Here is a 17,216-nt window from a genome sequence, read left to right as displayed (position 1 = left end):
TACGCATCACGATCGACACACGAAAACCCAAAAATTATACCACCGTTGCCTCGCTAGCGTGGACACGGGTGCATCGTTTCGAAATCGATACCGAGTAGCTTTGGGCAAGCTTTTCGACCGCACTACACGTTTGGTTCGTATTTCGGCGACAATTTTAAAGACGGCCGTTTTACCCTATTGTTCAGTTGTAATTCGATCGATTAGTTGATATTCTGCGCCATCTTCTGTGGTGGGTGGCCCACCGCGTCGGCGTTGGTACGATCAAACAAACACGGACGACTTTTTGCACTTCGCGGAATCACGCACACGATCGTGAAGAAATATTAGATACGTTTTGGGATAGGGTTTCGTGGATTGATGCCTTGAAATTTGAATCCGTAGCGGAACAGGTGAAGGAAAACCGGAAGGACACGTTGATGCTGCTTGCACGTTGTGGGAAGGAAGAGCAAATGTTTGAAGATGGACCATGTTACAATTATGAAGGCTTTTGGGCAACGTTATTTCTCAAGACAATCTACACAAATTGCACGGTAGTCTTCTAAAGGTTTAAGTTTTAAGATTTTCTATTACTATGCATTATAACAAACACATTTCATTTTCATTGTTTTGGTGGTGACAAATAATGTATCATTTCATTTAGCGTTATGCAAACCCTCTTAAACTAACGGTCATCAGAACTGTAGAAATTGTATGTGCGCCGCCACCACATTTACCTTAATCCGACTCGCTTTCGCTCTCCGACTGGAAATCGCCAACGTTGATGGAAAATTTATACTCCTGATCGCAACCCAGATACGAATCGCTCATGTAGTACAACGTGTACTCGTGGTGGCCTGGGCTCGGAGCGACAAAGTTCAACTTCACCTTCGCCTTCTGCTGCAGCGTAAGTCGTTTGATGGACAGCAGCGAGTTTGTTTTCGGATCACCGATTACAACCCACCAACCTTCTTCGCGTTTCTGTGAAAAAAGGAAATAAGAACGCATTGTTTTGTAACATATTTTAAAGTGTAGTAATATTTTTAAATTAATAATATTATTTTAGTGCTAAACTCTAACTATTATGAATGGAAACGCAATCGAGAAATTTGAGCTAAGCACAGGTACATACATTAACTAAAATTGCACAAAATCAACGACGGATCAACAAAAAAATTAATTAGCCGTGAGCGTATGCGAACACTTCTGTAACTCCCCAATGCTGTAAAGTGGTTGGTAGTGCACCTAATAAGTAAATAAGTAAGCAAAAGGTCATGCGACGGATTATCTCAAAAGTGATTCTTACGCGGCTCCTTCAAACAACAACAAAAAGGACAATCGATGATCGATGTGGCACTTGTATGAGGTTGGTTTGTGGTTTCTTCGGTCTTCGACCATCTCCGATCTCTACCTTCCGCCAACCGAAAACAAATGATTTGGCAGAAAAGTAATCAGATAGGACTTGAGCGCATGGGTGCGATTAATAATGATCGATTATGGATAGCAACGGGCTGGCTGATCGACTGATCGAAATACGACGATTGGTTTATTAGGCACCTGTGCTCCTCTTTACTCCACTGGTAGTGTTTCGGTTCGATTGGCTCCGATTACCGTACCTGCGGAGATCCGAGGAAGTTGGATCAACTTACATGAGTGCAACACTAAGCTACATAAACTTGTGGTTGAAGCGACAAGCGCCTAGGATGCAAATTTTGATCTTTAACTCAGTGTCATTTATGGGCCGGTTTGCATAGTTTGTGATCTGACATTATCATGTGAAAATAATAACAATGATTTCTTTAGCTGCAACTAACGTTACACTAACTTGGCCAGATTACCCAATGTTAAGCAGGAAAAATATTTCGTTAGCTTTATAATGCTGTAATCTTCATGATCTTGTAATTCATCAACATTTCTCTCAGAGATGGACTATCGATAGCGCAAGCTGTACTGCGCTCTGTAACATCCTGTTCACAGGTCAAACACTATCATCCTGGTGGCGACGCTCCTACGCTCTATGTTTACCCTTTGGTTTTAATAAATATTACATACAGTAGCTAATGGGTAACACCCCTCGAACTATTTCCCACTCACATGCCTTAAAAATAGTGTGAAACAAACCAAAATCTACATTTATTATGAAAAGCATATCAGTTAGAAAACTTTCCAATGGTAAACATACCTGAGGGAAGAAGGGTGCTATTACTGGACCTGTTACATCGTCCTCGCGCTCCAAAGTAACTTCCACATCGACCGAAGATCCCGAATGTATGCGATCTTTATCGAGAACTGCGAACGTCAGCTCGATATTTGGATATCGGTTACAGAATCGTGCTACATCCGACATTTGCTGATCAGTCATCTGGAGCAAACGTGTTCGATCGTCATCATCCAGCTCCATAATGTCAAACACCGTCTCGATGCTTTTCTCCTGACAACGCTTTACAATTTCCGCGGTAAAATGGGGCAACTGTTTCAGGTATGAATCTTTGCTCCACATTGCTTGTGTTACCATCTGTGCCAACTCCATAGCGGCGACGGCGGGCGATAGCCAACCATTAGAGGACAGCACATCTACGCACGCCTGCACCAGACGAATTGCTTTGCCAAGGATCTGCTCAGTATCGCCCTGAAGCTCTGCGCCCAGCTGCAGTCGTGAAAGATGGGCCTGGAGCAGCAAATTCGTCTTGATGTGTGGATCATTGTACTTCGGTGCGGTACCGTTAGGACCGGTCAGTTTGTTGGGCAGACGGGATCCAAGACTTCGCAGAATGTTATCCTCGTGATGGCGCACGATTAAATCCTCATATTCTGCCGCGGATGAAATGATTTCCAGCAAACCTCGAATCTTTGTCTTGCTGTTCAGTGAAAGACTGAACAGTTCTATTGTAGTGTAATTGATGTAGTAGTATGCCGCAATCATGCCCAGGTTTAGTGGAAGTGCATCCATTTCATCCTCGACACCGATACACTTCGACTGTTCCAGGTCGGAGAGTGTTGATTCCACCAGTTCCGATAAGTGATCCGACAGATGACGGTGAGTGACACCCTGGAGATTGTAATAGTTTGGGTTCTGCGTTAGACGTCGGTACAAGAACGTCCACGTCAAGTAATCTACTGCGTCCTGCTTATTTTCAATCGTCTTTGTGACAATCTCGGCATTAAAATGATCGTGCAATCTGTGATCGAGATGGCTCTCCACTGGCAGTGGTTCGTTGAGGAACTTCTTGTAGAAATCCTTCTTAGAGCTCTGACACATTAGAACGGCCTTAGCATCGTCGTCTTCCAGAGGTCTATTGGCGCGGCCAATCATTTGTAACACATCAGTGATTGGATAGTCGTCGTACGAATGGTTCCGTCCATTGTAGAACTGTGTGTCCATAATAATTACCAGGTGTGCGCTTATGTTCAAAGCCCAACACAGTTCGCGCGTACAGATAGCTATCTGCACTGCACCAGAGTCGAACAGTTGCTCTACAATTCGTTGATCGGAAGCAGTCAGTCCTTCGTGCATGTACGCCACTCCTTGGGAGAGAGTTTCCTTCAACGTTTTGTCTGTCATCCGGTCCAGGAATGGTTTGATGTCTTCTTCCTCCGCGTGGAAGAAACGATTCGGCTGCAGCTCTGCCGCACAGTACGTCAGCACATCGATCGCTGTGAGCCGGGCCAGCTTGCGAGATGTGACGAACACGATGACTGGTTTGTGGGGACTGAACTTAGTGATCGCATTATACACTGGTTTCGACATGGCGGCAACACGCGACGCATTGTGCGTTATGTTGAGACCCTGTACGTGCAGTTCCAAAGGAATTGGACGAACAGAAGGATGGAAATTGAATGTAGCGTTCGTGCTACAACCAAGCCATTGTGCGATATCACGCGCATCGGCCAACGAAGCCGATAGAGCGATGATGCGTATCGGTTGTTCGGTTTGCGATGAAATGTAACGCATACGAGAGCAGGCTACTTCCAGTACGGGGCCATCCTCTCCTCCGATCAGCTGTAACTCATCCACGATGAACAACTGCACGTTCTGGACGTTCTTGCGTTGTTTCCAGCGGCGCGAAAGCACATCCCACTTGTCGGCTGTCGTTACGATAATCTGACCCTTGGCGATCAGCTTCAAATCAGTTCCAGTTTCGCCAGTTAGTTTCACCACTTTGCAACCAAGTGCGGATTGCCCGAATCGTTGATGCCACTCATGGAACACGAGATCTGCGAGGGGATCACGTGCGACAAGATACACTACGCGGCCTGCCGGATTCTGCGAGAGCAATCGAAGTACTGCAAACTCCGCTATGGTAGTTTTTCCCGATCCTGTGGGAGCTCCGACAAATACGTTATCTTCGCTGTTGTACACTGCATTGAAGACTTGCGTCTGGATTGGGTTAAACTGGGGGAACCGATCGGCGTAAAGTGTCTCGAACGATGGATCTCGCAGGGCACTGATCGGAAGCGGTTGCAGATCAAGCAACTCCGTCGGTGGAAGATTCTTCTCCGGAAGAATCAAATGCCGGAAGGACACGGGAAGCTGCGTTTCGGCACCTATCCAACGGTCAGACACGATGCGCAAGAAGTACTGAGGAGGTAATGGTTCAAAGACCGGTACGAAGAATTTCACCAAATGATCATCAGTGCAGTATTTCGCCTTCAGCAGAAAATATTCGTGATGTAAAATCACCTCCGAATCGACGTCTTCTACCAAAATCCAGAATGCTTCCGATTGGCCGTGCACTTTTTCGTCCCACTGGAAGTCGGGTGTAATGGTGAGCTCCACGCGAAGCGTTGAGCGTGTAATCGGTTGGATGTGCGTCGAGAGTTCTAGCTTCGGGAACTGGTGTATGTAGCGATAGATCGTCTTGCCAAGCTTTGGAACACGGATCAGCTCACCAATTTCGTTCGCCTCCAGATCGTACAGCCGTTCCCAGGGAAAATTTTTCTTCTCTATTTTCTTTACGATTTCTTCGGGCATTTTGCGGAACTGGCGCAGTGGCGACATACTTTGCCACATGCGACGATCAATCATCTTACAGAGGGTGAGACATTTGTCCGCCAGTTGGGCCCAACCACGGTGAAGGACAATTTCGAAGATAGCTCGCAACAGCCGGGAAGCGGACTGCGTAACGTACACCATGTCGGCCATCAGGGCAAATCCTTCCAGCTTCAGTTGTGAGATGTAAGCTTGCAACAGTACATTCACCTTTGCGCTCGGTTCTTCCATACTCTCCTTGATCGGGATCGGCACACGTTCCATAAGTTTCTGTAGTTCGAGCTTTTCCTCCTCGCGCACAGTAATGTTGCGGAATTCTCCGGACAGCGAAAACACGCGGAACAGCTCAATCTCGCTAAGCGTAGGTTTCAAGAGCTGGTGGTATGTAAGCATGGTTTCGTGCGTGCAGTAGTAGTGAGATGCAATTCGACCTACTTCCGTGACTTGGAGGTGACCACTCTTACGATCGTACTTGATCAAACCACTGCGTTCGAGATGCAAAGCAGCAGTATGTATAAGATCCGCACGGAACTGCTCGAGCAGTGGATCCTCTTGTACCGCATCGATCGATACTCCATACAAGGTTGGCTGACGCAACATACGAATGTAGAGGTACGTATATCCAAGCCAAGTGACGGCATCTTTTACATTTTGCACCGTTCCAAGCACAATTTCAGCATTCAACATATCGGGTAGCTTCGAAATGAGCTGCGACTCGATGGGTAGCTGTTGGTTCAACAGCGACAAATAGAACTGCAGTTCACTGTGGTTTGTGATCAGAATGCCTTCGCCCTTCGTGTCGTACTGTGGACGACCGGCTCGACCAAGCATCTGCAATACGTCCAACGCTCCCAGTTCGACCCATCGTCCCTTTTCCGGGTTGTACACCTGCGTGCCCTTGATGATGACGGTGTGAGCCGGTAAATTCACACCCCATGCCAGGGTGGCCGTCGATACGAGCACCTGGATATGTCGATCGGCAAACAAATCCTCCACCAGAGTACGATCAACGCGCGTCATTCCGGCGTGATGGATTGCGAAGCCGTACGGAAGTAGGTCCTTTAGCTCCTGGTTTTTAACTTGATCTGCCTCGGACCGCAACACTTCCATACTTGCGGATCCTTCACGCAGGAACGTCCCAAGCGTATCCTTCTCGAGACACATGTCACGAACAGCACGTGCCGTTTTTCCCGTCTCCTTACGGGAATGAACAAACACCAGCACCTGATTGCGGCCAGCATGCTCCATCACCTTTTCATACACTATATCGTTCATCACCTGGAACCGTTTGAGCGCTTTCTTCTCTGTCACTCCAATGTACTGCTGTTCCAGTGCCACCGGTCGGTAACTGTTATCGAAGTAGAAAAGTCCCGTTTCGGGACGAACGCGCAGGAACGTCGCGACATCCTGGTAATTGGGTAGAGTTGCCGAAAGCCCGACCAGGCGCACATCTTCCTGCGTGGTTTCAATGTTCCGGATCGTACGAGCAACCAGGGCTTCCAAGACGGGACCACGCTCATCATGCAGCAGATGAATTTCATCAATAATTACCAAACGCACAAACTGCGTGTACGTTTTCTCGCCCCCTTTGCGGGTGATAATGTCCCACTTTTCGGGCGTACAGACGATGACTTGTGTCGCAGCAATTTGCTCCCGACTGAGTTGATGATCACCCGTCAATTCCGAAACGGTGAGATTGTACGTCGCCAGCCGACGGCCAAAGTTACCGACCATTTCTTGTACCAGTGATCGCATAGGAGCTATGTAGATGATTTTGAACTCGTCCACATTGATAGTTCCGTCGTCGTTGATGTGCTTACCGATTTCGCGCATCATCGTAAGCAGTGCAACGTTCGTTTTACCAGCACCGGTAGGAGCACAAAGGAGCAGATTTTCATCGCTTTCTAGCGCACTTTTGTACAGTCGGCTCTGAATGCGGTTTAGCGTTTTGAAGCCGTTGAAAACGGGTTGCACATACTTCGGAAGCTTTTCAATGCCAATCAATTCTTCGTCGTCATCGAACGGGCGAGGTTTCAGAGCAGGAACGTGTACTTCCTCGTATCCCTTGCGTTGCTTACGGAATGATCCGTCCGGTAGCTGGCAACGTTTATTGGCCATCAGATGTGAACCTTGTGTGAATGCAAGCTCGTCCAGCTCCAGTACTGTGCGATTGCCTATGATTTGTCCTCCCACAGCAGCTGTACGTTCTGCACCACTTCCCGCATGGCCGCTATCCAAGTAATCCATAGCACTGTCATCCAAGGCACGATCGCGACGCGATCGGAGCGATGGTTTTGTGTCCGATCCGTCTGCTCCACCATTAGCGTAGTCCCGGCCTTCTTGCGTCTCCTGCTTTCCAGTATCAAGTTGTCGCAGAATCTTTGCTAGTGCCGCATCTGCCTTCATTCGTTCGCGCAACTTCGCACGCTCACTCTCACTCTGCGATTGTGCCAGCATCGTACAGTACAGGATCATTTGCCGATTTTTCTTCAACTGCTTAATAAAATCGAAGCAATCGTAGCCCAGCAATAGTACCAGCTGGTTCTCACACTCCCGATCGTCTCCGGATTCTTTGAGTACATTTAATACCTCGAGTGCTTTAGACTGGGACATCATTGAATCATTATAGTACTTTCGAAGACACCGTTGCAGCCAGTGCGCATCAATGTCCCGTGGATCGAGTGCCTTTTCCTTCTTGTTCATGTCCTCACCACCGCCAAGATTTTCGGCATGCAGAATACCATCATCTCGTGCTTCCTCGCCCTCATCCTGCCCATCGTCTTCACGCACCTCGCCATACTTATCCTCATCCGACTCCTCCTCTGATTCCTCGAAGCGCACATTTATGCCGTACGTTTCATCGATCGGTTCATCACCGCCGGGACCAGCCTGTCCCGCACCACCGATCGCGGTGGCCGCATCCGAACCAAAATCAGTAATTTTTTTTCCAAGGTTCACCAACAGTGCAAATCGTTCGTCCGCCACGCTGCCCAGAAGACCATCAATTTCACGCTTCTTTTCGCGTTCCTTCATGCGATCGTTCTTCAACACGGCCAATATTTCATCTGCCGCGCCGCGCAAGATATCGCGCGGTTGGTCACCAATCGCTTCCTGGATGAAACTTAGCAGCACCTCGTACGTTTGACGCGTTTCTTGCGTTTTCGGGCGGTAAACAATGCCGACCATCTCATCAATTCCTTCGGACAGCAAGGTAGCACCTTTCATACTATTGAAATCATATTGCGCCTCATCACGCTTCTGGCGTTTTGCTTTCCGTTCTTCCGTTTTCTCCGGTTTGCTGCGTTGAGCTCGGTCACCCATGCGGGTACCATCGAGCTTGCCAACCAGCGATATGACCTCGCCGGTAGCCTCATCGCGCCTGGGTCGTTCGATCAGACGAACGTCCGCTTGCAGCACAAGATTTGAGTTCTGTATGTCAGAAAGGAGCCGAAAATTAAGTAAAGGATTCGTTCGGACATGTAAGCATTAAACTATTTTGGCGAATTTCACAGCTTACCGCTTTGTATTCATACTGAAGCTGTCGTGCCGCTGCGTCAGCCATACTGGTGTTGTACTCTTAAAGATAGTTTTCACTAAGCGTTTACACTCTAGTACAAATCTAGCACAAGAGTCGAAGTGTGTTCCTATAAGTGTTTACTATTTGTAGTAATTATGTCTATTTCCTATAAAATTTTCACAAAATGTTTCACACGAAACAAGCGCTTTCGGCTTGTGAATTGTTTTGACGTTTAATGGAGTCTGCGTTCATATGGCTGACAACGAAAAATTGTACCAAGGTACATCAAGCAACGATGTGCGCACTACATCACGTCCCAAGCTCCAAAACGGCACACGAAAAGACGTCTATTCGCGGTCTTTTCGGGGAGGAAAAGACTGCGAAAAGACGTCTTAATAACACCTCATCGGACCAACCCATCGAGCAAAATCGTCATGCTTTCCCGCTTCGGCAGGTTTGCTTGTAGATCAGTTAGAACGAGAGAGTATGACAATTTTGTTCCTGGGGATCTGTAATGGCGGCACAAAACATCAACCGCTGTACAAAAAGTTGTGCCGCAGCAAAAAATTATTTTTTGTGCCGCTTTTTTCTGAGCTGTTTTTGCGACGCTTTTTTTCCTTCGGTCATCTTTCCCCAGTTAAACCCTATATAACAGTCCTAATATGCAAGCTGCTAGCTATTTATAGAATTGAACTTGTGTATGTCTGATTGTGCAAATGTTTGTAACGCTTTATTGAATTGTCCTATGCGTCTGTGTTGTTTGGAAGACGACTGTAGAGCTAGAAAAGCAACAATGGTGTAATGAAGTGGAAAACGTATTGCTGTTGTATTTTTGCATCATCAAATCGCGTAAAATGCGCAAAATTGATGGTGTACAACCCGATAATCGTTTTAATGTATAGGCAGTCCCCGAGATACGCGGTTCCTCTTATACGCGGATTCGGAGACACGCGGTTTTTGAAAATTTAACAGATGAGCTAGTTTATAGCACAAAATTTAAGCAAAATGGTGAAAAATTGGTCAAAAATATCTTCTATGTCACATAAAACATTTGTTTTCAACTTATTTTAATATAATGTTTCTAAAATCGCCTGATTCGCTGCATAAATTAAATGCAGAGGAAGGAAGTCGACTCGGTGACTTTGAGGTATAAACGAAATCGCACCAGGATTCGACTTACGCGGAAATTCGAGTTACGCGGGTTTTCCCGGGTTATAGCGGTCCGCTATAATAGCGTATCTCGGGGACTGCCTGTATTTATCACCTTTGACCTCGGCCACGTGTTTTCTTTATATGGTTTATATGGTTTGAGATAAACACAGTGCGATAATTGTGAATCGTTTCAGATACAGTAAACGCTTCCGATGATGCCATTTTACCATCTGACTTTCTCCTTCGAACCTTTCTAGAAAACCTTTCTCCTTCGAAAAACTGCATCGAATCGGCAATATGTCAGAATCATATCCATGATGTGTTATCAACTAAGCGAGGATTAGAAAATGTTTAATGTTTTGCAGACCGAAGTAACACAGGTGTGTCATCGTTCCTGTATTACACAAAAAGTCATTTCGTCAAGAATAAGACCAATAGGGACAAATGGAATAGTATTATAAAAGAATGTTTGCAATCCTGCAGACCCGGTGAAAGAGATACAGCATCATGACCACCTGCCTGTGTAATAGGGCAGTGCACTCCTTTCTTTCAAATAAAAGCTTGCCTCGTGCAACCGCATTGCTAAAACACGCTACCTGCAAAACGTACATGTATTTCATTTCATTCTATTTCGTTTCATTTCTATTTTAAGCCAACAACTGTGTGCATTGATATAGCTCATGTTGGTAACTTGTGCGTTGTTTTGGCTGTTATGCCATATGAATATATTACACAAATAGTCATTTCGTCAAGAATATGACCAATAGGGACAAATGGAATGATATTATAAAAGAATATTTGCAATCCTGCAGACCCGGTGAAAGAGATACAGCATCATGACCACCTGCCTGTGTAATAGGGTAGTGCACTCCTTTCTTTCAAATAAAAGCTTGCCTCGTGCAACCGCATTGCTAAAACACGCTACCTGCAAAACGTACATGTATTTCATTTCATTTCTTTTTTAATCCAACAACTGTGCATTGATATGGCTCATGTTGGTAACTTGTGCGTTGTTTTGGCTGTTATGCCATATGAATATATTACACAAATAGTCATTTCGTCAAGAATAAGACCAATAGGGACAAATGGAATAAAATTATAAAAGAATGTTTGCAATCCTGCAGACCCGGTGAAAGAGATACAGCATCATGACCACCTGCCTGTGTAATAGGGCAGTGCACTCCTTTCTTTCAAATAAAAGCTTGCCTCGTGCAACCGCAGTGCTTAAACACGCTACCTGCAAAACGTACATGTATTTCATTTCATTTCTATTTTAAGCCAACAACTGTGTGCATTGATATAGCTCATGTTGGTAACTTGTGCGTTGTTTTGGCTGTTATGCCATATGAATATATTACACAAATAGTCATTTCGTCAAGACCAATAGGGACAAATGGAATGATATTATAAAAGAATGTTTGCAATCCTGCAGACCCGGTGAAAGAGATACAGCATCATGACCACTTGCCTGTGTAATAGGGCAGTGCACTCCTTTCTTTCAAATAAAAGCTTGCCTCGTGCAACCGCAGTGCTAAAACACGCTACCTGCAAAACGTACATGTATTTCATTTCATTTCTTTTTTAATCCAACAACTGTGCATTGATATGGCTCATGTTGGTAACTTGTGCGTTGTTTTGGCTGTTATGCCATATGAATATATTACACAAATAGTCATTTCGTCAAGAATAAGACCAATAGGGACAAATGGAATAGTATTATAAAAGAATGTTTGCAATCCTGCAGACCCGGTGAAAGAGATACAGCATCATGACCACCTGCCTGTGTAATAGGGTAGTGCACTCCTTTCTTTCAAATAAAAGCTTGCCTCGTGCAACCGCATTGCTAAAACACGCTACCTGCAAAACGTACATGTATTTCATTTCATTCTATTTCGTTTCATTTCTATTTTAAGCCAACAACTGTGTGCATTGATATAGCTCATGTTGGTAACTTGTGCGTTGTTTTGGCTGTTATGCCATATGAATATATTACACAAATAGTCATTTCGTCAAGAATATGACCAATAGGGACAAATGGAATGATATTATAAAAGAATGTTTGCAATCCTGCAGACCCGGTGAAAGAGATACAGCATCATGACCACCTGCCTGTGTAATAGGGTAGTGCACTCCTTTCTTTCAAATAAAAGCTTGCCTCGTGCAACCGCATTGCTAAAACACGCTACCTGCAAAACGTACATGTATTTCATTTCATTTCTTTTTTAATCCAACAACTGTGCATTGATATGGCTCATGTTGGTAACTTGTGCGTTGTTTTGGCTGTTATGCCATATGAATATATTACACAAATAGTCATTTCGTCAAGAATAAGACCAATAGGGACAAATGGAATAGTATTATAAAAGAATGTTTGCAATCCTGCAGACCCGGTGAAAGAGATACAGCATCATGACCACCTGCCTGTGTAATAGGGCAGTGCACTCCTTTCTTTCAAATAAAAGCTTGCCTCGTGCAACCGCATTGCTAAAACACGCTACCTGCAAAACGTACATGTATTTCATTTCATTCTATTTCGTTTCATTTCTATTTTAAGCCAACAACTGTGTGCATTGATATAGCTCATGTTGGTAACTTGTGCGTTGTTTTGGCTGTTATGCCATATGAATATATTACACAAATAGTCATTTCGTCAAGAATATGACCAATAGGGACAAATGGAATGATATTATAAAAGAATGTTTGCAATCCTGCAGACCCGGTGAAAGAGATACAGCATCATGACCACCTGCCTGTGTAATAGGGTAGTGCACTCCTTTCTTTCAAATAAAAGCTTGCCTCGTGCAACCGCATTGCTAAAACACGCTACCTGCAAAACGTACATGTATTTCATTTCATTTCTTTTTTAATCCAACAACTGTGCATTGATATGGCTCATGTTGGTAACTTGTGCGTTGTTTTGGCTGTTATGCCATATGAATATATTACACAAATAGTCATTTCGTCAAGAATAAGACCAATAGGGACAAATGGAATAGTATTATAAAAGAATGTTTGCAATCCTGCAGACCCGGTGAAAGAGATACAGCATCATGACCACCTGCCTGTGTAATAGGGCAGTGCACTCCTTTCTTTCAAATAAAAGCTTGCCTCGTGCAACCGCAGTGATTAAACACGCTACCTGCAAAACGTACATGTATTTCATTTCATTCTATTTCATTTCATTTCTATTTTAAGCCAACAACTGCGTGCATTGATATAGCTGATGTTGGTAACTTGTGGGTTTTTTTTTCTGTTATGCCATATGAATATATTACACAAATAGTCATTTCGTCAAGAATAAGACCAATAGGAACAAATGGAATAGTATTATAAAAGAATGTTTGCAATCCTGCAGACCCGGTGGAAGAGATACAGCATCATGACCACCTGCCTGTGTAATAGGGCAGTGCACTCCTTTCTTTCAAATAAAAGCTTGCCTCGAGCAACCGCATTGCTAAAATACGCTACCTGCAAAACGTACATGTATTTCATTTCATTTCTTTTTTAATCCAACAACTGTGTGCATTGCTATAGCTAAAATTAGTAACTTGTGCGTTGTTTTGGCTGTTATGCCATATGAATATATTACACAAATAGTCATTTCGTCAAGAATAAGACCAATAGGAACAAATGGAATAATATTATAAAAGAATGTTTGCAATCCTGCAGACCCGGTGGAAGAGATACAGCATCATGACCACCTGCCTGTGTAACAGGGCAGTGCACTCCTTTCTTTCAAATAAAAGCTTGCCTCGTGCAACCGCATTGCTAAAATACGCTACCTGAAAAACGTACATGTATTTCATTTCATTTCTTTTTTAATCCAACAACTGTGCATTGATATGGCTCATGTTGGTAACTTGTGCGTTGTTTTGGCTGTTATGCCATATGAATATATTACACAAATAGTCATTTCGTCAAGAATAAGACCAATAGGGACAAATGGAATAGTATTATAAAACAATGTTTGCAATCCTGCAGACCCGGTGAAAGAGATACAGCATCATGACCACCTGCCTGTGTAATAGGGCAGTGCACTCCTTTCTTTCAAATAAAAGCTTGCCTCGTGCAACCGCAGTGCTTAAACACGCTGCCTGCAAAACGTACATGTATTTCATTTCATTCTATTTCATTTCATTTCTATAGTAAGCCAACAACTGTGTGCATTGATATAGCTGATGTTGGTAACTTGTGGGTTTTTTTTCTGTTATACCATATGAATATATTACACAAATAGTCATTTCGTCAAGAATAAGACCAATAGGGACAAATGGAATAGTATTATAAAAGAATGTTTGCAATCCTGCAGACCCGGTGAAAGAGATACAGCATCATGACCACCTGCCTGTGTAATAGGGCAGTGCACTCCTTTCTTTCAAATAAAAGCTTGCCTCGTGCAACCGCAGTGATTAAACACGCTACCTGCAAAACGTACATGTATTTCATTTCATTCTATTTCATTTCATTTCTATTTTAAGCCAACAACTGCGTGCATTGATATAGCTGATGTTGGTAACTTGTGGGTTTTTTTTTCTGTTATGCCATATGAATATATTACACAAATAGTCATTTCGTCAAGAATAAGACCAATAGGAACAAATGGAATAGTATTATAAAAGAATGTTTGCAATCCTGCAGACCCGGTGGAAGAGATACAGCATCATGACCACCTGCCTGTGTAATAGGGCAGTGCACTCCTTTCTTTCAAATAAAAGCTTGCCTCGAGCAACCGCATTGCTAAAATACGCTACCTGCAAAACGTACATGTATTTCATTTCATTTCTTTTTTAATCCAACAACTGTGTGCATTGCTATAGCTAAAATTAGTAACTTGTGCGTTGTTTTGGCTGTTATGCCATATGAATATATTACACAAATAGTCATTTCGTCAAGAATAAGACCAATAGGAACAAATGGAATAATATTATAAAAGAATGTTTGCAATCCTGCAGACCCGGTGGAAGAGATACAGCATCATGACCACCTGCCTGTGTAATAGGGCAGTGCACTCCTTTCTTTCAAATAAAAGCTTGCCTCGTGCAACCGCAGTGCTAAAACACGCTACCTGCAAAACGTACATGTATTTCATTTCATTTCTTTTTTAATCCAACAACTGCGTGCATTGATATAGCTCATGTTGGTAACTTGTGCGTTGTTTTGGCTGTTATGCCATATGAATATATTACACAAATAGTCATTTCGTCAAGAATAAGACCAATAGGGACAAATGGAATAGTATTATAAAAGAATGTTTGCAATCCTGCAGACCCGGTGAAAGAGATACAGCATCATGACCACCTGCCTGTGTAATAGGGCAGTGCACTCCTTTCTTTCAAATAAAAGCTTGCCTCGTGCAACCGCAGTGATTAAACACGCTACCTGCAAAACGTACATGTATTTCATTTCATTCTATTTCATTTCATTTCTATTTTAAGCCAACAACTGCGTGCATTGATATAGCTGATGTTGGTAACTTGTGGGTTTTTTTTTCTGTTATGCCATATGAATATATTACACAAATAGTCATTTCGTCAAGAATAAGACCAATAGGAACAAATGGAATAGTATTATAAAAGAATGTTTGCAATCCTGCAGACCCGGTGGAAGAGATACAGCATCATGACCACCTGCCTGTGTAATAGGGCAGTGCACTCCTTTCTTTCAAATAAAAGCTTGCCTCGAGCAACCGCATTGCTAAAATACGCTACCTGCAAAACGTACATGTATTTCATTTCATTTCTTTTTTAATCCAACAACTGTGTGCATTGCTATAGCTAAAATTAGTAACTTGTGCGTTGTTTTGGCTGTTATGCCATATGAATATATTACACAAATAGTCATTTCGTCAAGAATAAGACCAATAGGAACAAATGGAATAATATTATAAAAGAATGTTTGCAATCCTGCAGACCCGGTGGAAGAGATACAGCATCATGACCACCTGCCTGTGTAACAGGGCAGTGCACTCCTTTCTTTCAAATAAAAGCTTGCCTCGTGCAACCGCATTGCTAAAATACGCTACCTGAAAAACGTACATGTATTTCATTTCATTTCTTTTTTAATCCAACAACTGTGCATTGATATGGCTCATGTTGGTAACTTGTGCGTTGTTTTGGCTGTTATGCCATATGAATATATTACACAAATAGTCATTTCGTCAAGAATAAGACCAATAGGGACAAATGGAATAGTATTATAAAACAATGTTTGCAATCCTGCAGACCCGGTGAAAGAGATACAGCATCATGACCACCTGCCTGTGTAATAGGGCAGTGCACTCCTTTCTTTCAAATAAAAGCTTGCCTCGTGCAACCGCAGTGCTTAAACACGCTGCCTGCAAAACGTACATGTATTTCATTTCATTCTATTTCATTTCATTTCTATAGTAAGCCAACAACTGTGTGCATTGATATAGCTGATGTTGGTAACTTGTGGGTTTTTTTTCTGTTATACCATATGAATATATTACACAAATAGTCATTTCGTCAAGAATAAGACCAATAGGGACAAATGGAATAGTATTATAAAAGAATGTTTGCAATCCTGCAGACCCGGTGGAAGAGATACAGCATCATGACCACCTGCCTGTGTAATAGGGCAGTGCACTCCTTTCTTTCAAATAAAAGCTTGCCTCGTGCAACCGCAGTGCTAAAACACGCTACCTGCAAAACGTACATGTATTTCATTTCATTTCTTTTTTAATCCAACAACTGCGTGCATTGATATAGCTCATGTTGGTAACTTGTGCGTTGTTTTGGCTGTTATGCCATATGAATATATTACACAAATAGTCATTTCGTCAAGAATAAGACCAATAGGGACAAATGGAATAAAATTATAAAACAATGTTTGCAATCCTGCAGACCCGGTGATAGAGATACAGCATCATGACCACCTGCCTGTGTAACAGGGCAGTGCACTCCTTTCTTTCAAATAAAAGCTTGCCTCGTGCAACCGCATTGCTAAAATACGCTACCTGCAAAACGTACATGTATTTCATTTCATTTCTTTTTTAATCCAACAACTGCGTGCATTGATATAGCTCATGTTGGTAACTTGTGCGTTGTTTTGGCTGTTATGCCATATGAATATATTACACAAATAGTCATTTCGTCAAGAATAAGACCAATAGGAACAAATGGAATAGTATTATAAAAGAATGTTTGCAATCCTGCAGACCCGCTGGTAGAGATACAGTATCATGAGTATACCTGCCTGTGTAATAGGGCAGTGCACTCCTTCCTTTCAAATAAAAGCTTGCCTCGAGCAACCGCAGTGATTAAACACGCTACCTGCAAAACGTACATGTATTTCATTTCATTTCTATTTTAAGCCAACAACTGCGTGCATTGATATAGCTGATGTTGGTAACTTGTGGGTTTTTTTTTCTGTTATGCCATATGAATATATTACACAAATAGTCATTTCGTCAAGAATAAGACCAATAGGAACAAATGGAATAGTATTATAAAAGAATGTTTGCAATCCTGCAGACCCGGTGGAAGAGATACAGCATCATGACCACCTGCCTGTGTAACAGGGCAGTGCACTCCTTTCTTTCAAATAAAAGCTTGCCTCGTG

At 43.1% G+C, this 17,216-nt stretch overlaps 1 protein-coding gene across 1 annotated transcript; it reads right to left on the bottom strand.

Moving 5' to 3' along the window:
* Positions 1-551: 551 nt before the first annotated feature.
* On the bottom strand, positions 552-8,528 carry LOC128309523 (U5 small nuclear ribonucleoprotein 200 kDa helicase). Its single transcript, XM_053045933.1, has 4 exons — positions 8,484-8,528; positions 7,243-8,395; positions 2,159-7,173; positions 552-957 (listed from the first exon to the last, which is right to left on the bottom strand). Exons 1-4 carry the CDS (start codon positions 8,526-8,528, stop codon positions 715-717), a joined length of 6,456 nt encoding a protein of 2,151 aa, XP_052901893.1. The 3' UTR covers positions 552-714.
* Between the last annotated feature and the right edge of the window lie 8,688 nt (positions 8,529-17,216).

This window comes from Anopheles moucheti, chromosome 2 (genome assembly GCF_943734755.1).
Source record: "Anopheles moucheti chromosome 2, idAnoMoucSN_F20_07, whole genome shotgun sequence".
Lineage (NCBI taxonomy): Eukaryota > Metazoa > Arthropoda > Insecta > Diptera > Culicidae > Anopheles > Anopheles moucheti.
The sequence above is the reverse complement of the archived record's forward strand: the minus strand, read 5'-3'. Positions and strand labels throughout refer to the sequence as shown.